Source organism: Acanthaster planci, linkage group LG14 (genome assembly GCF_054643075.1).
Source record: "Acanthaster planci isolate LZ-2023a linkage group LG14, COTS_SCS, whole genome shotgun sequence".
NCBI classification, from domain to species: Eukaryota; Metazoa; Echinodermata; class Asteroidea; order Valvatida; family Acanthasteridae; genus Acanthaster; species Acanthaster planci.
This window is the reverse complement of record NC_141790.1, coordinates 6,781,606-6,806,899: the sequence shown is the minus strand read 5'-3', so window position 1 is coordinate 6,806,899 and position 25,294 is coordinate 6,781,606. Positions and strand designations below refer to the sequence as shown.

Here is a 25,294-nt window from a genome sequence, read left to right as displayed (position 1 = left end):
TCGCCGGCATTTTGGAAGTAGTGCCATTTCTGAAGCTCTTGCGACTGTTCCTTTGTGTTTTTCGCCGGCAGAAATGTCTATCGATTTTAACTTAGATGGGTCTATGGGCCACAGAATCAAGAGTTTCAAAAACAAAGGGCGAGATACGGAGGTATGTATTAATATGAGCTAATTGTTGTTGTCAAAATTTATTTCGATACGGATGACATTCGTGCGCGCGATATGTGACTCAACCTTGGCGCATGCACAGCCGTTGACAGTACCCCTGAATGACGCAGTGTGTATTAATGCGATCAACATGATCAAGCAAGGCAAGGTGAACAGCGGTCAGTTTGTCTATTGTTTGATTAAAGGAGGGTTTGATTCCCGTTTCTGAACATGAGTCAGAGCGAAATTTGTTGGCAGATACTGTGGAAAGAGTCCCATATACGTGATTTACAAACAACACTTGATCATGCCTGTGTAGACTTCGGCCAACACAGTCACAGTCTACAGACTTATGTATAATGTAGGGTTGTACTAATCAGCGTCAACACACCGTCAACACGCACCAACACATTGATAGTAATGTTAGCACACCGTCAACACTTACAAAATGCATTGAAAACAGAAAACAGATGTATCGAACTGTAATGTATACGCTCAGGAATAATTTCTTTTTAATCGAGTTTACATTTTACTACATTTCAAGGGATTTTTTCACGCGAAAAAATTGTCTCTGAGCAGCGCCGCTGTTCGCCACCATCTTGCCTTCTCACGGCGTTTGGACCGTGACCCCCTGTAGCGTAATGATATGGTATGGTATGCAGACATAATGACTTGACATGGCTATTCGTTTAATACTCATGGAGGAATCATGCTACAACGTTTCACTCTTGATCATAGAATGGGTGATAAACACAGATGGGATCTGTTTGGTCTTGGAACCAAAGAGCGCTAGAGATGTACATGTAGGTTCCCAGAGCATGGCAGTCTTAACCCTAACCTTCCCTCAACCACACAGAATTAAACAGTAGTAAAGTAGTAGGCCAGACAGCTGGCTTTTGCATTGGGTTTGGCATACCTCAGCCTCAGTCCAACAGCCTCTGTGCACAAAGTCCCATATGGGTGTTTAACTGTGTGTGAATGGGGAAGGTTTGGTCCAGCAACCCTTGGGCATTTAGGGTTAAGGAACGTTAAACGGGAATGAACTAAACTACATGTAGTGCTTGGGATCAAGTGTGAAATAATTGCTGCATGCGTGGTGCTACTGGCACTGCACAACAATGATGCACAACTCATAAATATACCTTATAGCTGTTTCTTTCAATTTATTCACTGTGATCACACATACACAAGGCTTCATCTTGAGTGATACAAAGTCACTGACAAAACAGAAGTTTGGATCACTCTGTTTTGCTGTCTGGTTCCTAGACCAAACAGATCCTGATTGTTTAATCACCTGTTCAACAACTGGGAATGAATCATTGCAGTAAATGAATGGACATCTTGAGGTGACAAACTAGAGACCAAAAGACAGAAACAGTCAGAAAATTGCTCAAAATGATATATTAACCCTAACCCCCTAGGCCCTTTATGCTACGGAACTTCCTCAATCCTCCAGAATCCTCTAATTTGGGGGTGAAAAAAATTAGATTCTTCCTCAATCTTCCGAAATCCTCCAAAATTTCTTGAAAATGTTACTTGGAGGTGTGCCTACTGCCTCAATCCTCTAAAACAGCTGAAAATGCTATTTTCGTGGCTGGTATTTTGTGGTCAAAATTTGTCCAATTTCATCAGTCATCCTCTATTGTAGTCAGTATTTTCCATCTTGAAGATATGTACAAGTGTATGATTTTTATGGGACAGATAGAGTAAAACCTTTCCAAAAGTTAATGCCAAAATTCATTGACTAGGATTGCTGAATTATAGCTTACAAGTTTCTAAATATTAACCCTAACCCCCAAGGGGCATTTGCCAAAGACCCTGCTAAAGGCAGTAGAATGCACCAAACCTCACATGGGTACCCTGCTAAATGCACCAGTATGCAGTGGTGCATATTGGTGCATTGTGCAGTGAACTAATTTATGTCACTCTCAGTACCACTAGCTACCGGATATCGTATCGTTCATAAAAACACATATTAGGATATCATGCAAATCGATATGCCAAAAATTATCGCGATAAGCTCCAAACGATGTACTGTACATGCACATAGGGAAGTCAATGCACCACGTGTTGGGCCCTGCATGCATTACTGCATTTAGGCCACACAAATACTCCACTGAAAATCTCCAACCACAAAGTCACTGTTGGCCCTAAGTAGCTGCAAGGGTCTTAAAAGTATTAGGGGGCAGAACCAAACCAACAGACTGTACACACGTGTAATGTATTGTACATGTACTCCAGCTACACATAAGTCTGGTCTCTCTCGTGGGACTCGAGACTGTCATACTGTGCCCGCGTGCCCATACGTACACGGCTGTTTTCCAACACTCAACTTCGTCTCCGTCTCAGGCTCCGTCTCCAAAACAAATTCCCAATTGTGGGCCTGAAATATTTCAATTAAATTGAAGAACTGTAGTGTTTGGCTCTTTTGCATCTTACTTGATGTTTTGTGCCACTATCAAACTTGCTATTACGCTTACAATTTCAAAGTCAGGTAGTAAAAAAACAGTTGAAGCCTGAATGGAGACGAAGTCGAGTATTGGAAAACGGCCTACATGTTAACAGGCCTTGAAATAGTACTAGCCCAGCGTACAAATTCCAGCTAAAACTGCTCTGGGCTACCTAAACTTGGTTCCTTGGTTGCCCGGTGGGCTAATGAAAAATTCAGAATTTATAAGGCAACTTGTTAACATTTAGATCAAAATAACTACATGTATTCAATATAAATCTATATATCAATATAAATCTCAGAAAGTAAGCAAAAAGTGGCAATTTTTGCCTAATGTAAGCAACCCAAATCAGGGGAAAGCTGGAGCAAAGAGGTGATTTTGTTCCCGACTCTTGTTACCAGTGAATCAAGCGATATTTAACTATTATCAGCCTTTTATTTTATGAAATGTCAAATTCTTTATTGGTGAGCTGATAACAAACTTGGGGTTTTAAGTTTTTATGTAAGGGCTATTAAAACTCTAAACGGGCTAGTAAAATATCCAGTTAACTAGCCCAGTGGGCCAGCCAGGACAAAAAGTTAACGCAAGGCCTGATTAAGTTCGTTCAATAAGGCAACCCCCAAAATGGACAGAGCGCATGCGTTTAGCACAAGAGTGGTCCCTGGTATGGACGGATTCAACCAAGCACATGCATCACTAGTAGTAGTAGTAGTGTGGGGCTTATCGTTTGATGCTTCTAGATGTAGGCAACTACGGCGAAGGAAACTGATACTAAAGCGCAATATTTTTATTGCCGACTTACAAGAAGGATTTTTTGTGGTCTTGTAGAAAAGGGATCAAGTGAAACATGCCGACTTATGAGAAATAAATGACAACTTCGAAATGAGGTGAGGATGTCAATACCAGTAGCCCCTCTACTAACACGCATGTGCTCTGTCCATTTTGGGAGTTGCCTTATTGAGCGAACTTTATTGCTAATATGTGCAGGGAATTGGCTTTTTCTGTATGGTGCCATGATATGATATATGATAATTTAATGTCTACAATTTCCATGTTAAAATTTGCTTTCCAGCGCCATATGAGAGTTCTAAATGTAGAATAGGCTTGTGCGGTAATCCCGGTTCCGAGTGGAACCGTGGTTCCACAAAAAAATTGGAATTGGCAGCTCTGCCTTTGTGAAGAACCGGGTACCCACCATTGGCGGTTCTACATGTACATTCAAAGAGCCGACTCCAAACATCAAATCCGAGTCCCAGTCACGGCTTAGCGCCCGTGACTACTGCAAACATCGAATCCAAGTCACTGCCGCTCCCGCGTGTACTTGTATAAGCATGCTGTACATTTAGCAAGGCACCCTTCCACACAAGGAAGAACACTAATGAACTGTAAAATACCGTTGTGTCTGGGTACCAAACCACATTAGTTATTGCATGCGTGGCCCACGAAAGGCCAAAAGCCAGTCTGTTGTGAGTGCAGTGGCGATGGCACTGGCTTGATGCGCGCGTCATGGCAGTGACAGATTTTTAATGTGTTTTATTAAACCTTATATTTTTCTTATCTTTGGGAGCCGGTTCTAACTCAGAATCTCGATCCTTAGGTGGAACCGGAGCCGGCTCTGAGAACTCTGGAACCGCCCAACACTAATGTAGAAATAATAAGTAGGCCAGTACATCTTTTTTTTTTTTTTACATGTCACTCGAGACATGGTGATTTTGGTTGTGTTTATTTTATGAATGGAAAATGACATCATCACGATAATATCGGATATCGCGATATTTTTTCACGATACCGGTGTATGAAAAGAACTGAATATCGAACAGGTTTACATGCATTGCATGCGCCCATTAATTTTGAGCCCTGCTTGTAAAGATGAAAATTTCCTAGTAATTTGATCTGGAGGTACCGTAGATTCAAATGTTACCAGTAATAAAATGTTTGATACGTATAACTGCCACAGAACAGGAAAGTAAGCTTTCTTTGCAATGAAAACAGGAATTTGTTTCTAGTTACTAGTTTCTTCAAGGAAAATGCTGATTTTTCAGCATGTTGTGTTTGACATCATCATAAGAAGAGCAGCCATCCAAAACTGCAGAGATTGTTTGGAAACCCATGATTTACCATCAGTACCCAACTTTCTTTTGGATTTGTTGTGCAGGAGATGAGGAGGAGGAGAAATGAGGTGACAGTTGAGCTACGGAAAAATAAGCGAGATGAGACGCTGTTGAAGAGGCGGAATGTCCCCACTGTGGATGGGGAATCGGATGAAGAACCTGTTGTAAGATTTTATCCAGCTAGTATTCATTCACTTGCACGGTGATGGTCTTGAATTACAGGTGGAAATCCATCCTGAAATTTTTTTTTAGGCATGCATGTCCCCATGTTTGTATTTTCTCAGACTTTCTTTGAGGTACTTGTATTTTTGAGTCATGCAAAGCATGTGAGTGTGGTTGATCAGATACAATAATGACAGAAATAGCTTTAGCCAGTGAGGTGCTATGTATCTTGATTCCGTTTGTTTTAGAACCAAATCTCCTACCACGAGCTTGTGCAAAAAGCAGCCAGTAACCAACCAGCCATACAACTCCCTGCTGTGCAGTCGGCACGAAAACTCCTGTCTAGTGATCGCAATCCACCAATAGATGACCTCATTGCATCAGGCATTCTTCCTGTCTTGGTCGAGTGCCTGGACAGCCAAAGGTAAGACATAAAAAGGCTGACATGTTCATGGTTAACCACTTCATGCCCGGGCATTTTTCAGTGTTGATGATGCTGGGCCGGCATGATTATCATTTTTTCCATTTTCAAAATCCTTCAAAAATTCATCATTTCATTTAACGGTCGTTTATAGCCGCACCAAGTAATCTTTAGGCACTACTCTAAGTTGACAGGTGACCTTCATTGACACCTGAGTATTTCAGCCAGGCCAGCAGCCTTGTAAACAGAGCCCAGATTGTGCAGTGTTGTATAACTGTCTTTTGTTCACGAACCTGGCTTAGTGCACTGCTGACCTCTTTTCAGTGGGGGCCAGATTAGCGTGCAGCAGTGCTATGTGGCTCATCCCTGCAGTGGTGGAGCGCTTTTGTCCCCGGTGGTAATCCGCTCGCTCTCAATGCCCCAAACCCTGGTATACGGTTTCAAAACAAGGCTGGATTATCACCACTTTTGAGATTGAAAAATATCGGTAATGCCCAGCAGCCTGGTCTTTTGTTCGGAGTACAGTCTTTTGTTACAGGGCCCTGTTTCCTTTGTCCGAGTTCGGAGACCCCGGCCACCCATATAAACCATACGTCTCGATCCCGGAGTCCCTGGCAGGAAGTGGTTAATGAAATTTTACTTGTTTGTGCTTAATACATTATACATTTTAGTTTCCATGTGCAGAACATGCAGTATAGTGTAGTCTTTTTATTCAAACAGATGGAAGGGTTAAACTGCACAAATGTAATTGGAGTTTGAGAACTTAAAGAGGGGCAGTTTAAAAAATCCTCTCATATGTAGATAACTTACTTCACCATTTGTATCTTGTAACACGTTTCATGTATATGTATGTATCCATCCTTGATTTTAAAAAGGAAAGACTTCTCGAAACACCTACTTTCCCACTTCCGCTGACCAGATGTGGTCATGTTTAGAAACAAATGTGGTAACGATTGCTTGCCTCAACATTGACTGGTAGCAATATGTCATCATAATCAAGTCAGTCATACCCTAGGACTACTATTTGAATGTAAAGTAGCAGGTAATCCTCCTAGATCTCTCAAACTCCACCTGTAGGTATAGGCTGATATTTCAGAGTGTTCACATACAGTGCACAGATGTCTTCATACCTGCCAGTTAACCCATTGAAGTGTGAGTGCTTATGACAGACAGTGTACCTTTACCATAGGATTTCCGCACAGTGTCAGTTTCAGGAGGGTTCAGGATGGCTCTTCAGCCAACATGTTAGTGTTTATGTCCTTTCTTCCTCTCTTATTTTCTAGTTCTGCATTACAGTTTGAGGCAGCATGGGCATTAACAAACATTGCCTCAGGCACGTCAAAGCAAACAATGGCGGTAGTGAATGCTCATGCAGTACCCAAATTTGTGAACTTATTAAACTCGGATCATGGCAATGTCTGCGAGCAAGCTGTCTGGGCACTAGGAAATATTATTGGTGAGTACAATGGGTCTGCTTCAGACAATGGTACTAAGTGCAAGCCCTATATACACCAGGCAAGATATGGGATGGAGGGGTACCCCCCCCTTACCTGTCCAATCCCTATACACGCTCTAGACTATTGATACCAAACACATCCCTCCTAGAAGTCTGTAAAGAATTCCTGAGATTCCGATCAAACAATGACCAACACAAAGGCGGGGGGGGTTCTCTCCGTCCCATATCTTGCTTCAGATGGCCGTATATATCAATACTTTCTGCATTGATGAAGGTATTTGCAGGAAGTACTTCAAAACAAAGCCTCCTTTTTTTACATACCCCTTGACATTAACCCTGATCCCCCATGTCCTTTGCTAGGTTGCATCTTCCAAAATCCTTTCAAATCCTCAAACTGCCTCCGTAGAAAGATCCGATACAATTTCAAATCTCCAAACTCTTCTGTTATTTCTGGAATGTGCCCTTTGGAGGAGTGACCACTGCCTCATTCCTTTAATTCCTCCAGCAATTCCTATCATTTTGAGGCAGTGCAAATGGTCCATGTATCTTGGGGCAGTATGGATGAGTTGATATACAGTTAAAGCACAAATTCGTGTGTGGCAGAGAATAATTGACAAGGTTTTACCCAGGACCTTGACCCAGTGCATCCTTCGCAATTAGCCACACTTACATGCATTTGCTATTCAGCCTTAATCCAAAATTCTCCAAAATTTCGTAAAGGATTTGGAGGATTTAGGATGTTTTAGGGTTAATCTGAGTTGAGTTGCAATGTTTGCAAATAATTTTTGGAGTTATTGTTATAGAGCAGGTACATGTTTTGCCACATCAAACTTACAAAAGGGTTTCTTGTTTCAAAAAAAGTATGTGTGACATAAAAAATCTACCATATGGATGTTGATATACTGACATCAATTTGTCAATAGGTGATGGTCCAAAGTGTCGGGATATCTGCATTGATGCGGGTGTGGTCAGACCCCTGCTGAGCTTCATCCGTCCTAACATACCCCTCTCCTTCCTTCGCAATGTCACCTGGGTCATAGTCAACCTGTGTCGGAACAAGGATCCTCCACCACGTGAAGAGACCATTCGGGAACTACTGCCGGCTTTAAGTGCACTCATTCATCACACAGACACAAATGTAAGAGTGTAGCTGTATTGAAACTGGTAGTAGGGGGGGTGCAGCGTAAGAACGTGTCATGCTGTTTTTAAATGATAAATCTGTTATGTTTCATTAAACAGAATGGTGGTATATGATATCAGATACTATGTAACAAAACAATAGTTGTTTGATTGCTGTGCTCCTGGAGGTTCATATGTCCTTTGCTTCAACACCAACATGAAGGTTTTGAGAGTTGATTTTGTTGTTCTTAAATCATCAAGATACTTGACTTATCTGCTGATAGACTGTATGGACCATTGGAAACAAAGCGTTCATGCTTTGGAGGATTTCAGTGCGTTCGTATCCCACACAAAAATGTCTCTGTGAGTCTGGAAAATACCACTTTGTGGTCACAGGGGTGTTGATTTTGTTTCTTGAAATCATTAAGGCCCCAATTAACAAGTGGACAGTTGTAATTTCACTACGCAGATGTCAAAGTCATGGAGGATTGTCAGACATGCAGTGTTTACTCCTTGGAAAGTTGGAGCCCATGAGAAAAGACTGGGCCAGTAGTGTGATCACTGTGCATATATACTGTGCAGTGTGACTTTCTAGACACATGTAGGTGGAAGTGTTGAACACCTCAGGATCCTTTTGTTTGCAGATCCTGGTCGACACAGTATGGGCATTGTCATACCTGACAGATGGAGGTAACGATCAGATTCAAATGGTCATCATATCAGGTGTGGTTCCATTTCTTGTACCACTACTCAGTCACAAAGAAGACAAAGTCCAGGTACGTTTATCGGAATGTAATTAGAATTCCAAACATACTAATTTATTTCAAACCACTTCTTGGGGGGGATGTCATGTTTGACGTTACTGTTGAAAAACAAAAGTAGCTTCCGTTGTCTTCGGGCAGCAGAATCCATGAAACCATACCATTAGATGTGCCATTTTTTTATTTTAGCAGGTTGAGCGATTCACATAGCATGTTTTATTTTTTTGTAAAACTCCATGAATCGTTCATTGGTTTTGAAACCCCAAGCCTACTTCAGTTGAAACAGTTGAAGTTTCTTTAGAATACATTGTTGGCTGCAAGATCATTATTATCTTCTACCTATTTTGCATTTGTCTGGGATAGCCTACAAGATAAATTTGCATAAAGAATTCAATAAAGAAAATTTCAATTTTCAAAGTGGGAGAGAAACCCAGACAAGTTTTCCAAGGAAAACTCTTTGAATCAGGTAGGGTCTCAAGACCCAATAGAAATGTTGATTTAGTCTCAAATGGTTGCTTTATTGTGATGCAAATGAAAACCTTCTGTTTTTAAGATGGGAATCAAAATGATATATCCAAACTGGAATGTTCTGCTTTTGGCCCACAGACAGCAGCATTAAGGGCAGTTGGTAATATTGTCACGGGAACAGATGAACAGACGCAGGTAGTACTGAGTTGCAATGCGTTGTCACACTTCCCAAAGCTGTTGTCACATCCAAAGGAAAAAATGAACAAGGTAAGCTCCCATGCAGTTGCTGATATCTGAAGGCCATGTTCAAATGGTACGTGCTTTGTTGATCAATGAGTTTACAAGGTGAATCATGTTTGAGTTGTTTCAATGACCAGTTTTTAGTTGGAAGTGTCTTTGCTGTGGTTGTTCTGCCAAAAGTGATACTGATTTGCAAGAATGGCCCAGTTTGCCAGTAAGTTGGTCAATTTGCCTCCCTAGTCACAAGCCTGATTTGGTTGACGGTGAATGGTTTACCTCTGAATATTTAGTAACTTGGTGTAGATTGCAGTAACTTTTCTTCAGACTGTCTATGCAGTGTTCTAGCCAGGACGAAATTAAAGGATAGGGGCGTCTGCCGGACATGCCGGATACGGGGGGAGGGGGCACTGGATATTATTTGACAACCCAAAGGGCACTGTTCCAAATTTATTACGTTAAATATAACAGCTTTGTTTTAAGCGCCCATTACCCCATTCTTTTTTCTTTCAGTCATTGTAAAAAGCAAAATTACCAGTTTTACACTGACTCCCAAGTTCTACCCTTTTCTCTACTTTTTGGGGGGGGCTTCGCTTGTTTTTTGTTTTGTTTTTGCAAAGGAAAGGGGCAAATGTCTAATTAATATCTGTTCTACATTTCATTACTGCACAATTGTTTTTTACATGAGCTTGTTCTTGTTTGAGAAGCTCCGTGGTACAAAATTGTTTTGATGTGCATCAAAGAAAACTAACTAGCTTAATAGGCCTACACCTCGGTTTTCATTTCATTTGGAAAAACTTCAATCTGAATAGTTTCTTGGGGTTTTAACTCAAAATGTATGATTATTCTACGTATACAAACACATGCAGGCCTACTTGAAAATTAATTTAATTCACCCAGGTGCCTACCATGGTTTGTACTTTCTTTCTAGGTTCTAAAACTTTTATTGAAAAGAATATGTCGCGTAATCATTCCAAACTTATTCCCATTATCATAAGGTTAGATGTTTGTGCCAAAAATAATAAAAAGTTTGGTCTTAAAATAACGAACACATACTGCCAAAAAATAAATGAGATTGATTAACGATACTGAAATTATGAAGGAAATGTGAAGATTGATACGAAAAGAAACAAAGACTGTGCATGGATGTGATACAGTACTATGCACGCACTGGCCACCGAGACTGTGTGTGCCACGGTCTTACATGTACCAAAAATCGTCCTCGTGAACCACGACGAAGTATATCAAAATAACCATCGATATAAGCCTAAATGCATTCAAAGAAACTACAGAGAAAGACCAGGTTATGTGACAAGATAGTTTTAGCTTACTTCGATCAGTTTGGAGGCGACACTATGAAAGGATCGGGCAACTACTGTGCTGCCAGCCATGCCATCACCGCTGTAGCTGTGCACAATCTGGAGCTGTAGTCTGGCTCCAGACCTATCTACTCTTGTATTACCTTGTTAGTGGCATGGCGGGAACCAGTATTGTGCATGCTGCATGTACGTGATTCTCCATAGAGCTGTGAAAACTTGGGTGTACATACGTATGGTACATGAACTTTTGTGTGTGTACCTAGCTAGCCATGCCGTGTTGTGGAAGATTCGTTCGATTTTGGTGCATTTTGCCGGTATTCTGGTGACTTTTTGCCGGTGTTTTAAACGAACTTTTTTCAAATTTCTGATTGCAATTTTTCTTTAACTTAATATTAACAACTCTTCCCCTGGAAAATAGAAGTGATCAATCAGGGATTTTCAGCCTGTTCGGGTTTTTGCTCAGCGTATCGGCCTGATATGCTTTTGAATGTCTGGCTAGAACACTGTGTCTCTGTGTGTTTGCTGTTGGTCCATAAATGAGACCATTGAATGAAGCCAAGACTTATTAGAAATATAGTTGGCTTTAATCTGCTTAAGTGAGCCACTTTAGATTGTGTTACTGCAATTTGTCTCTGGTGCTAACTCTAGCTGTGGTAATACACTGGGAATTCTAGTCATATTACCAGTCTGCTTATTGCTGGCAAAATACTACATTCATCATTCAATATAAAGTGTCTTCATTAGTTGTTGACCAGGTTGTGCTAAGCTGAGACCTACAGCAATTTACCATTGACACTAAAATACACAGATCATAACTGTGAGTGCACTGGTTATTTACATTTGTCTTGGTTTTACAGGAAGCTGTATGGTTCCTCTCAAACATTACAGCAGGCAACCAGCAGCAAGTACAAGCAGTCATCAATGCAGGACTCCTACCAGAAATAATCAGGCATTTAGATAGGGTGTGTATGCGCTTCATTTCTGTCTTCCAGAATTAGGTATAAGGGGGGACAGAGATCCTGCTTCAACCATCATTACTTGAAAATAATAGTGTAAGAACTTGTGTAATTCATCAGAATACACTGACAGGTTGTTGACTTTTGAGCTTGTAATCATTAATGCTTTAGTTTTTGTATGTTATCTGTCACATTGGATATTTTTTCCTGGCACTGTGTTTTCTCAGTAAACACCAAGTACCAGCACAAACATGACACAAAGAAATAGGCCATCAGTGATGATAAGCAACCAGCCAATAATGTGCTTAATAATTGAGTTTTCAGACATTGGTCAACAGACAACTCAGGCACTGAAAAGGCAGTTTCCTCCAAAATGTCCAATGCGTAGCCCCTTTTTTCTTCTAAAGCTAATCTCAGTTGCTTGAAAACTGATCTAAAAGCGGTTTTTTGGTTCGGCAAACTTCTATGGAGTTCATTCCCAAAATAATTCAGTGTTTTAAAGATGCATTTTTCTGTGAAAGGGCTTTGGTTTGAAATGTTCTTCACTGCATGTTTTGCAAACAGTCAGACTTCCAGACGCAGAAAGAGGCAGCTTGGGCCATCAGCAACCTGACGATCAGTGGCAGCAAACAGCAAGTCATGACCCTCTATGAAAATAATGTCATCCCACCACTCTGCAATTTACTGACGGTCAAGGATTGCCAGGTGGTTCAAGTGTGTCTGGATGCCATCTTGAACATCCTCAAGACTTCCGGGGAGAACTACCAAGAGATTGCTACCTTGATTGAAATGTGTGGAGGTAAGTGATAGAGGAAGTAATGCAACGAGGGTGCTCGATTTAAATGGAAATAGTAAACTGTTACTGCAATACTACCTATACAGTGGAACCCCGCAATGCGAAACACCACTATACTGAACATTCGGCTGTACCAAACATAATTCGGCTGTACCCAATAATTTGTGCACAGGACCTACCGAACACTATTCAGTTGCCGTTTGTATGATAAACCAGTCGGTGTTTTTGTATGTTGGAAAGTGACAAGTGGCCATTATTTCCCCAAGGATTAGAAGGGAAAGCCGCTAGTTGTCAACGGTATTGAATAGACGCTGGTTTTGCGACTCCACATGATTGGGTGCGGAAGAAAACCGCATGTACGCGCACGGTGGCATTGCACTAACAATAGTGTAAAGAGGGTGCCGCTGATACACAAATCAACCGAGATTCGCCACAGCATGCATCAGAGATCATTTCTGAGCGGTAGTTTCACGACTTTCAGGATAAACTTGATATCAATTTTTTGACTCAAGTTTAAATAAAAAACAAAAATAATTAACAGATACATTTCTAGAAACCTTAAACTTTGAATGCAACGGCAAAACATCACAAAAACAGTGAACCAAGGTATCACAAGAGGGTGCACTTCGGTTAAACAAGAGAGGGCGCTATTCAACATGGCAACGAAATGTTTCTCAGTTAAATTCGCTATACCGAACGACCACTGTACCGAACATTTAGCATGTACCCCGTCTTGTTCGTTATTGCGGCGTTCCACTGTAGAGGGCAGCAGAACACATGTGAAAGCTTTTTTCATATCTAAGTAGCATTACTCGGACACTCTCGATAGAAACGACATTAAATTGATCGTACACGGACCATCGGTACCGATGGTCCGTGTACAAACCAGAATGGACCAATAAGGAAACAGCGCCCATGGCTTGTGTATTGCCAGAACGTAGCCAATAAGAGTGCACATGCTCACCTTGCTCCACGCCCACAGTGGCCTTCAAGATCCAGAATTGCAAGCACATAAACAGCGGGATGACCACTGGGTTTTACGAGCGCTGTGACAGCATGTGGTTTCGTGATTTACCACTGCACTGACCTTCAAGGTGGTGACTGGGTTTGTCAAGCACCCAAATATTAAAACATAAAGTCAGCAATAGTAAGGAAAAAGAAAGAACAGTGCAGTGGGGAAAATTTGCAAACTGCCTGGTGGAAGTCGTAGCAAAACGAAATAGAGTAGTGCACACTTATTAAATTGGCTTTAAGGCAACGATATTGAAAACTCAGCTCCCCGAGAATATATGCCTGCGTGGGCTTTCAACTTTTGAACTGGACAGTGTATTGTATGATGACGGAACTGAACCATTGCAAACTAGGTATACTCTGTTGATTCCACTGGGCAACTCAATATGAGAATCCAGAAAGACTGATAAAAATCATGATGATTTAAAATTTCGTTCTTTATTCGGAACATCTTCGGGGACATCTTTAGATGGCTTTCATTAGTCTTTTGTTTTTCATTCTGTTGAGACATCTGAATATTATCAGTTGATCACCTACTGGTTTCCACTAGGCACGTACCAAGCTAATTATACCCATGTCCATGTACTGTACAAGTGTACAATCACAGTAAACATTGTCCTGAAGACAGTGCTGAAATAATGAAGTCAATGTGAACTGCTTTACCAAAATGTCCCCAGTGTTTTTCATGTGTATGAGCTGATTTTTTGTGAGGGTTCCATGGCCCCGTTTTGTTCCGGCCTGTCCATCGTATTCCTGTATTTTAATGGGGCTGGATCCGCCCGTCGAGAATACCCACTTGGCTGTTTCCTTCACGGAGAATGGACCTATGTACTGATCTTTATGATGACGTTTACACTCTGTTTACGTGTACATGTGTGCTTTCCTATGGTGCCCAATGGACTGTGCCCCCAACCTCCCCCGCTTGGAGGGAAAAGTGGGATGCGAGAAGGGAAAAGGGGGTGCAGGAGCGAATTTGCATGTGGGGAGTATTCAGTATTGTCGAGAAAAAAACGGGGTTCAATAACGGAAAAGAGGGGTGCGAAAAGGGAAAAGGGGATGCAGGAACGAATTTGCAGTGTGCGGGAGTATTCAATTTTGTGGAGACAAAAGCGCGTGTGAGAACGGAAAAGAGGGGTGCAAGAAGGGAAAAGAGGGGTGCGAGAAGGTAATAGCGGGGAACAGGAGCGAATTTCGAGGGTGCAGAGTATTCAGTTTTGTCAAGTCAAAAGAGGGGTGCAAGAACGGAAAAGAGGGGTGCGAGAAGGGAAAAGAGAGGTGCGGACGTGGATTGGCAGTGTGGGGAGTATTCAGTTTTGTCGAGTCAAAAGCGGGGTGCCAGAACGGAAAAGAGGGGTGCGAGAAGGGAAAAGCGGGATGCGAAAAGAAAAAAAAGTGGGGCACGAGAGCAAATTGGCTGCGTATTGAGCCTTCAGTTTTGTCAAGTCAAAAGCGGGGTGCGTAAAGGGAAAAAAGGGGTGCGTGAAGGGAAAAGAGGGGTGCAAGAAGGGAAACGTTGGGTGTGAGAAGGGAAAAGTGGGGTGCGCGAGAAGGGAAAATCGCGAGAAGGGGAAGTGTGTGCGAGAAGGCAAAAGTGGAGCGTGAGAAGGGAAAAGTGGGATGCGGGCACTAATTTGTAGTGTCTTGAGTCTTGTTAAGTCAAAAGCGGGGTGCGAGAGCCGAAGGGAAGGGGTGCGGGCGCAATTTGCAGCGTGTTGTGTCTTCACATTTGTCAAGAAAAAGAACAATTAAAGGGACTGCATGCGGTACTATCTTTTCAGCGGATGGTTGTTGGTCTGTCAGTTAGTCATTTTTCTTTGCTTTGTTGGATCGTCACTTTCGTTGTTGCGACTTAATGTTACCCAAATGCATACCCAGAACATCAATCCTTTAGTTTTCAGCAACTATAGCTTTTTTTTGTTTTTTTTGTATGTTTGTTTGTTTGGTTTTTTTGTAGTTTTCCTTTTCTTCCTCTGGCAATGCACGCCACTCCTCCCAAATGTTTTGATTTGCAGCTGTAAAATTCAAAGTACTCGCTGGAGCTTGTTGCAAAATAAAAAAGCAGACCGAGTACATGTATTTTGATAACGGCGACTTTAAGCCTTGGTCTTGAGATTTTGTTTTATTGGATTGACATGTTACGGGTTCACATTTATAAGACGGGAAACAGCACTTTTCAAGCATCATCGTCAATGTCAAATGGATTTCTTAATGAACTAAAATTCATAGCCAGATTGTTGCTCGATCAAACTTTAATGTTACTATATTTTAGAATCACATTTTTATGACAGGTGTAAGTGTATTATCGTCTGTCACAGGACAAAGCTTTCATGTAATTGCCAGATTTGATAATATGACTCTGAACATTAAGGTTTTATTCAGTCAGAAACTTTTCGAACGGACCCCAACCCTTGTTTTTTCTTCGGTTATCTTGTCCCAGAAAACGATGAGCTTTCTCAAACTGAATAAAAACTGTATTATTTTTCTCTGTAAGCTCCGACTGCACATTTTAGAACACTGGTTTCTTGTGTTGTCTACATGTACATGTACACCATTTATTATACAGGCTAGACCTCTACATAATTTGGGAAGTATGACCTGCAGATAGCTTTCCCAGACGAATATGATAATGCACATGCCCAATGCCCAACCACCGGTTTGAAAAGCTTGGAACTTAAAGGTCAATCAGTGGTCAATCACAAAACAACATGCTCTCACAGCGCTCATAAAACCTTGTGGTCAGCCACTGTTTATGTGCTTGTAATTCTCGAGTGGGAAGGCCAACCGCTGTGGAGCATGCAAGGTGAGCATGTGCGCTCTAATTGGCTACGCTCTGGCAGTACACAAGCCATGGGTGCTGTTTCCTGATTGGTCCATTCTGGTTTGTACACGGACCATCGGTACCGATGGTCCGTGTACAATCAATTTAATGTCGCTTCTATCGAGAGTGTCCGAGTAATGGCAAACACTAAAAATGACCCATTTAGAGCAAGCTGGTGATGTAATTACAGGCCTCGAATTTCCTGACGGCCATGGCCGTCGGTGCCCTCCCAATTGGGCATGGTGCCTCAGAAAAGTGATTGTGACATGCATACATATGCAGGACGTCGTACACTCAGCCCGCTGCACACCAGCGGCCCGGCCTTGCATGCTGCTCGATTGCAAGCGTGGCACAGTCAGTGTTGCCAGGCAACACCCGCCGGCCTATCCAACGACTTAACATAACAGCGCATGCCCAAGCGAAGCATTTGAATGTACCGTGCAATAATGTTGGTCTAAAACTAAGTGCTCATCAATGTGAACGCGCTAACGCGTGAGCTCCACGTTTTTCATGCACATGGGACAACTGTATGGTCGTGGCAGTATTTTAACTAACACCGCAATGTAGTGTTTGCAGTTTAGTGCCATGCACCGCAAGCGATCTGAACTGTACATTCACGACATCGATCGGGACTACCCTGATTCTCACTTACTTTGTGTGCAAAATCACTCAGTTGACTGGCCTGGCCAGTTTTTGTGGTAGGCAATATGCTGAGGAAAGAACGGCTACAGTCAAAACGGGCTGACGTCTTTCAACACTTGGCTGCTGGTTCGGCACTAATCTCGGGAATGTTTAGGTATAATGTGTATCCTACTTTTGCCCAGGCCTGAATGAATATTGATTTTCATGCAATGTCGATACACCTCATTTAGAACGTACACTGTCAAGAAAATATCGGGATGGCATTAATGCCCAGAACTTTGGTATGCTGATGGCATTATTGCCCTCACGTTTGGCATAAGTGCCCTTTATTTCAGCCAGTAATTGCATCATGGTTTATTGCGGCTCTTCCTGAGAGTGACACCTCACACCTGTGGCAGAAATTTAGGGACAAGCCAATAAACTGACAATTTCCTGTAAGCATATAGTAAAAGATATTAAGAGGTTTGAGCTTAGCAGAATCGGCGTGATCAGTCCCATGACATGAGCTTTGTATTAAATTGTATTGGGATTTTTTTTTGCAGGTGTTGACAAGATTGAAAATCTACAAAACAGTGAAAATAACGAAGTCTACAAACTGGCATATGAGATTATCGAGCACTACTTCTCAGACGTGAGTATTACTGAAAATTGTGCTTTTTTTTTTTTAAATGCATGGGGAGAAATGTACTGAAATGTAAAATGCAAGTGTAAAATACTGCTGCCAAAATGGTTTCAGTGTCCCTGAAATACACAAATTGAAGTAGAGGGCATGATGTTTCGATTCCGGCAGAATTTTGTCAAAGGCAAAATTACATGTAGGCAGAGACCAAGAAACAGGCAAGAAATCAACCAGGCATAAATGAAAGCCAGACTAGAATGATTAGAGACAGTTGATGGCTGGCTAACTGGGTAGGAACGACTGCGAAAGGTGTAAGGGTGAGGGGGGTTGGAATGAATTACCGTAGAACAAATACAGTGGAGTATGGAAGACCCCAAGAGGGGTGGGTTAGCCACACATAGGAAGGCCAAATATATCAACTCTTCCCACTGAGATCAGCTCAGTGCACAGGCTAGCATTTGTAAGAACATGAACTGTCAAACCATAACAACAAATCATTTGTCACAGATCAAATTGAAACTTTGCAGTTGTCCTGAATGTCTTAATGTGCATGCCATGTTTAAAAAAAAACTGGTCATGCAACAGCTGAGATCTCCATGGGGGGGTGCTTAGGAAGATCCACAAAACCCTGACGCATGTAGGGTTTAAGTACAGAAATTGTGCCAATGAATGAAGTGTTTGGGAGGATTTGGGAAAGTTCCTAATAAAAATGCCTTAGGGGATGGGTTTGAGTCACACAAATAACCAGTTTGTTCTTCAAAGGACCCCTTGCCTTGGCAAATATATGGATTGTCTCTGCTGTACAACATGTACTTGAAAGCTTTTAAAAAAGAAATTTTAATCACACATGTACGTTAGGTGGCTTGTCACAAGTCACTTCTACTGAGCACAGTAACATGTTGATGTGAAGTACATAAAACACTCAAATTTGTGGCCTTAAAGAAGTACATCTGCGTGAAATAAAGTGATCGTTCCTGTTTTGACACTACTAAAGCAGTAATTTATGCTATGGCCATATGTTCACTTCGACTTTGTGCTCATTTTCCCAACAGATTGATGAGGAGGACCCAGCCTTGGCTCCACAGGTTGTCCAACAAGCTTACGAGTTTGAAGCCAACACTAACATCCCCAGCGATGGGTTCAAGTTTTAACGTTGGCCAACTATCAGATACACTCCTATATGTATCTCCAACTTTGCAGGATACTGAAACGACTGACCTCTTATCCAGTCATACTGATCCATGGGTAGACTGTCCTCTATCCTAGGGGTCAAGAGCCACCGCGCAGCATTGAAAGGTCAGAAACTACTAGAGATCAGATCGTTTCATAACAGGCCAGTTTCTCTGATTTGCATAGCAGAATGGTTTATGTTTACAACAGTAAAAGCTTTCTGCAAAACTGAATCGATTGCCATCGATGAGTAGTCGAACCTCGTTAATAGGAGGTTCGTTAGACGTGGCAAATTATCTTGTTATAACAGGAACTTTGTATAATCAGGAATGAAAACAATAAGGAACAAAGGGTTGGGACTTAAAAATTTCCTTGTTATAAGCAGAATCTTGTATTAACAGTGCTCTTATTAACGAAGTTTGACTGTATTAAACTTTCATATGAAATTTTGGCTGGTGGCTCTTACCGAAAGCAAAAAACCCTTGTTTTTTCTGTGCAGATCTTGCTATAGTCCACACTTGCATCATTGATTGACGGAGAGATTGAATACACTTTTGAGTCAAATAGTTTGTCAGTTTTTAGATTTCAAGCATGCTGTGTTGCATAAACAGTTTAAGGCATGATAAACAATTTGACATTTCTGATTTCAGCATTTTGCATATTTGGGCTCGAGAGTAAATTGTACAAAGTCTTTTTCATCTATGCATTAAATCTATTTCTAACCTCAAGTAAAGCTGCTGCTAAAGTTAAACGAAAAGTAGGTAATCAAAAACTACCAATTTCAACAAAGGGCTCTGCTTTATTAGCGATACGTATCATATCACACGGCTCATTCTGACCCCAGTCATGTCAGGACTGGCCTGGCTGATTTTTGCAGCTAGGGTAGCCAATTTGTTGATTATATTGCTTAGGAAATCTGGCTGTATGGACATAGTACTGACGGAAGGGCTAACAATGATGCTGTTTCTTAGACAGTTATCATATGTTAGTAACAGCTGTAATGCTGAGGAGAGATGTACTTTAACAAATTGCAAAGATGACATGACATGGAGGGCATGACTTGAAGTAAACCTAGCAAGCCATAAACAGTTTATTTACATTTAACATGTTCAGCTGCCATGTTCATCATGTCAGCAGAAAAAGTGTGTTCAAATTATGGATGGAGTTGGCTGAGTAAATTACAAATGTGAAAAATTACTGAGACACCAGTCTGTAGATGAGGGTCAGAAATGTACATATATATCTACATTTGTTATAGTTGTTTTGGCAAGGAAAACTGTGCATACAGGTGTACATGTAGCCATTGCCAGGCAATAAACACAGCAGAAGTTAACGTGTCCGGAGTGTCACACTTGTTCTGTAAAAAGCTGGGAAGGAGACACCAACCATCAATTTCAAGACACCAATTTTAAAAGTCCAACTTGTAAAACTAGAGTATTCTCTCTGGATAGAGCCTCAGTGTAAAAAAGAAGGCAGATGGGAGTGGTAAGTGATGTAACTGGTGAAGAAGTTTTATGGCAGGTAACTTAAAAACATCTGTTATTTATGACAAACTGTCTGGAAAGTACCATCAAATTCCAGTGAACATCTACTGTTTAGCAGGTGTAAAAATTGAGTTCACTGTTTACCTGCCATGAAAGTTCTGGTTGATTTGAAGGTAAATTGTACAGGTGAAGAAAGAAGGAAAACTATTTTCTTGTAATTTTATTGTGAAGAAAAGACTAATTTATTAGTACATGTAAGCATGTACAAACACAAAGCTCTGAGTTGTCCAACTGGTAACTGTGATTGGAGTAAATTTCAGACATGACTGGGGAAAACCTTGTTGATTTGCTCAGTTTAAAGCAACGAATAAGAATTTTCAGTGATTCACAAGGAAAAGTTATTTAATCTACAAATACTTAATACTGGTCTGATGTTTGAAAGGCTCTTGTTGTAAATTCAAGTTTTACAAACAGAAGTTAACTGAGCATGAGCAAAGTATGGTTTTGGGCTGAAATGATGTCAGTTTAATGAAAAATTCAAACCGTTTAACTCGGGAAAAATGTGCTGGGTGACATGCAAAGTGAAAAGCCTTATTTTTTTAGAAAATGCATTTGCTTTACTCTTCAGTTAGAATGAGCTACCGATAGCCTCTCATTAAGTGGGTAATCAGTAGGCTGCACAGTAAGACAAACAACCAGGCACAATTGAGCAAATGTCTCAAAGCTTCTGAAATGACTTGGGACTTGGATAATGCCCTCTGACTGCAGAAGGAAATGTGCATGCATGTAGCTTAGAGTATCAAGATATACTGTACATGTGTGTGTTCATCCTTCAGTATCTCTGTGTTGGACCCAGTGTCTCAGAACATGAGATCTAAGATGTCAGTTTGAAATCTTCATCTCACTTGTCACCCAATGCCTTTTTAATTCTTGCTGCATTTTTCTCTTGACTGCTGTTGCAAGAGACAAGCCTTGCAGTTAAAAATGTGTGAGATGTTTGTGCAATCTAGGTGTTGATAAATGAAGCACACTTTTTGGGAACAAAACCCTTCCTTTTGTTTTGCTGCTGTGAATTGAATAGGATGTATAGTTGAAGGCTTTGGAATTGCCTTTTAAGTTCTGAAAAAGCATTCTGCTCAAAAAGTATTCCCATACGTATTTTTATCATTAACAAATAAAGGAACCCGGAATAAGTGTAAAAGTCCTTTTGTTCAGTTCACTCGGCATGTACAATGAACTGTGGGTTATCATTAACCCTAACCCCCCTCAATCCTCCGACAGGTGAAGGATTCAGGAGGGTTAGGGTTAAGACATGACTTTAAATGCTAACTGTTGACACAACTTAATTAATCAAAGTTTTAGGCTGCCTTGGAAACTCTGGCTTTAGCTTAAAGTCATGTTTGTGACCGTTGGTTTTGTATCATGTTTTGTGGCCTAGTGAAGTATGTTATCCCTATAGCTTTTAGGCTGGTTTGTACTTCAGACAAATGCTAAAATAAAGGGAATGTGACTGGATGAAACTTCACTGGGAAAATTGCATAAGGTCAAATATGTTCGACTGTTTCAAATTAGCAGTGTTCATATTTGTCATAACAAAATTATGTTCTTGTTTGCATTGGTTCAAGTATGAATCAACCTTTATTCTGTAGCATTTTGTTGGGAAATACTGTGATGAATGTATAAACCCAGTGTATAATGCATTTATTGGAGGGAGGTGTGATATGTAAACACATAATTCCTTGCATTCAATCACAAGCAGTTAACTACAAGGTAACATTAGCTTGATTGTCCATAAATTCATTCAGTCAGCAAGCCTGCATAGCAAAACAGTCCTAAGAATGTTCAAGTTGACCCCATTTGACCAAAAGGGAAACGAATAAAGCTTTGCATAATTTTTGTGTCAATAAAAACTGACGCAATATAATGAAAAAAGGAGGTGAACGGATCACTAAACAAAAATTCAGGTATTGATATTAACAGTCACTGGTATCTCTGGAATGTACCTCCAGATCTTTAATGTGCCCTACCTCATAAAAATTGAAATAGCTTAAACTAATTGCTTGGAATTGTGATGATGCATTCCCCCGTAAAATGCTCTCTGTTTGTTGTTAGCCAGTGGGAAATCAAGTCAATTCTGGCAAAGAACAGAGGCCTCAAATAGTCCTATTGTCAGTATGATCAATTATTCAAAGTACCATTGTGGATTGTTTAGGGCAGTGCAACTGCTTATTATAAATTCAGTGGGATAGCATGTTTTATCCAGTTGTCATGAAGCACTGGTCTTTGTTGTAATTTGTGTTTTTTCCCAGCACAACTTATGGGCACATGTATGTGGTACGTCTGTCTCTGATGTAGCTTTTTTTTTTCTTTCCATGATAATCGTTCCTTTAGGAAAAGCTCCAGTGAGAGATACCCCTGTTGCATTTGTTGTGGTTGATTTGTTTTCAACAGGCATTACCAAACTAACATGCAGATGGACACAAGTTTTCCAGAAAATTGAAAGCTCTTTAATTGGGGACATTTATCTTCTCAGTGTTAAGATCATCACTGACACCTTGAACTAACACCCATTGGTTCTCTAGTACACTTCATTTGCACAAGATTGTACAGACTTGAGTAATTTTGGTTTTCAAGAACTGTAATTGAGCACTCCATGTGGACAATCAGTGTTTGTTTTCGTGCAGAAAAACTTGTCAGAATTTCCAAAGTTACAAGGCTTCCAGGTACAATTCTTGTTTAATCCCAGAAGTATGTGTAGGTAGAGTACATTTGTGTAAAACCCTTACAAGCATTTTTATCTGCAAGGTAGATCCGCCACATGCTTGCATGTCAGTTCATGAAAACATCCTGCTGCGTGTCAGTTTGTGCAGTGTGCATGCTCAGCCTGGTGTCAGTTCATGAAAACCAAAATTGTGTGTTACGCTGTTTTCACGAAGTGTCCGCATTTCAAAGTGTTGACATTTCAGTTTATGAAAATGGTGAGGAGATAATGATGTCATCAAACTTAGCTTTTGTACGTCGTGTTGGGAATGGGTGGGTATGCTTCCTGTTAGGAACAAAGAACCCTGTCATTGTTCCATGTACTTCATCATTAGAAGGCATTTGCTACCTATTGCACTGTGAATACTGGTACATGTGTTTGATCTTTTTAAATGCTTATAATTTCTGAATGTTTGATGTTTTTAAGCCATTTAAATTATTTCAGGGCTTCAGAGCGATTGATTTCAGTAATTTTAAATTCAAATTTTGCTATTTTTTATTTATTTTTTTAACTTAGTTCAGGCAAACGTTTTGGCCATCGACAGCACTTTTCCATGAATGTGACTGGACTTTTATGTTTTTGCTGATCCATTTCTAATTCTTTTTCCTTCCCCATCGTTGATGAGGTAATTGTACATAACATTGTTGCGGCAGTTTGTGGATCATATTAAAGAAACAATTATCCCCACTGTTTCTATAACATTCAAATGTACACTGAGTAGTTAGCCTTTTGTGTACACTGTAAATAATACAAGGGGGTCCATGGCATGCAGACAGAACTTGCTTCTGATTCCAGACTAAAAAAATGTATTTAAAGAAAAAAGAGGGTTGTTGCTTTTTATCTGTTAAAACGAAGCCCAACCCCACTGTTTTGATACCTTGTATAAAAAAGTACTATTGTAAAAAAAGATATAAACGGGAAAAAGGAAACACATTTGATATTAGGCTTGTGGCATGCTTAATATGCAAAGCGCTGGAAGCTAAAGTTCTGGATGCCATTGGCTAGCTTGAAGCTGTGGATTTGCAGAATGCAAATATTCATAGTGCGAGGATTAAAGTGTCCAAGGGTCATTTGAATACATGTAGAAATGATGGTGTCTTGTCTTAAAAAATACAAAACAAGTCTGCAAGGGGGAAGTGCGAAATATTTCGTTTTCCCAACTGTTTTTATGAGCAATATTTTTTACTTTGTATTAAAATGAATTTGAAATGCTTTCCTCCAGTAATTTAATTTGTTTTCTGAAACTAAAGGTAGACCTTAACTCATACCATTGTGTCACGTATTGAAATGGCCCGAGTGCATGTTTATTCTAATGTGATCTTAATATGTAATGCAACAGGTTATCATTAAAGTCCTTTAGTATGAGAGGAGGCCTTGTTTTATTGTTGCCATAAATCCAGATTGATTTGCATACACTGGAAAAAAATCCATTCTCAATATTCATCTGGATGGATTGCCTCTGTAACACAGGAAGGCATTAACAAGCTCAAAAAGTACCTGTAGAACAGAACATGTACTTTACGCCTTTTCAAAGTTTTTTCAGTGTTAAAACCTGTTAATAATTTTATATAAAGTGAGCACATCTCGCTTTAAATGTTCACATTTCACATCAGTCATTGTACATACATATTGAATATAAAAATTTTGACTGCAAAAGTAGCGTATGATGCCTTAGCAGTTTCGTAAATATTTGACTCAAAATGCCCTCAAATAAATGAACCCTCTGAAAATGTAATTTCATTGCAAAAATATTACCTCTTGGCTGAATACAAGCCATTAAGTTGGTCATTTCCTTTTCTTCATACCAAACCAGTAGTATTGTAAGGATTAAATTTGTTTTTACTGCAATGAATTTCTGCATAAAATCCAGAATTTGTTGGCATCATCCCTGGTTCCTTTTTGCATGATGAATAATACCACTTGCAATCTGTGAAGAGTTCAGAAAGGTTGCTTGGTGTCGTCTTTAGTCTTATCACTGTGCAACCATTTAGTGTACAGGGTAAATCAAACCGGATACAAATTGAAATAGAGGCAGTTTGAGGAAACCCTTGGCTGATTTGGAAGTTAAAAAACAACTGTTTAACTCCATCAAATAATGAGCTGTACACTACCACAGATCTCATAACTGCGTGAAGTACACTACTGAAAACTGGTGCACATGTACATGCAGTTGTATTTGAAAGAATACATGGCACACAGTATTGTAAATTGGTTCGATTTGTGGGTAGGGGGGCACCCAGGGGTGTGCAGATTTTTCAAGGGGAGGGACTGAAAGTAAATGAACTGCGGCGTTTCAAACGGGGGGGGGGGTTGCACCCGTATGGTGATGTTGCAGATTATTTCAGCGACGGTTCTACAACCTGACGAGGGGGTGGCTGAAAAAAAT

The 25,294-nt window shown here is 40.5% G+C and overlaps 1 protein-coding gene across 1 annotated transcript; it reads left to right on the top strand.

The window, feature by feature from the left end:
* On the top strand, positions 1 to 24,853 carry LOC110985286 (importin subunit alpha-3-like). The gene is made up of 11 exons (XM_022246215.2): positions 1 to 151; positions 4,753 to 4,872; positions 5,119 to 5,294; positions 6,575 to 6,747; positions 7,671 to 7,885; positions 8,511 to 8,642; positions 9,234 to 9,362; positions 11,509 to 11,613; positions 12,172 to 12,406; positions 17,417 to 17,505; positions 18,546 to 24,853. The coding sequence occupies exons 1-11, from the start codon at positions 74 to 76 to the stop codon at positions 18,642 to 18,644; spliced, it is 1,551 nt and encodes a 516-aa protein (XP_022101907.1). The 5' UTR covers positions 1 to 73; the 3' UTR covers positions 18,645 to 24,853.
* Positions 24,854 to 25,294: the final 441 nt, after the last annotated feature.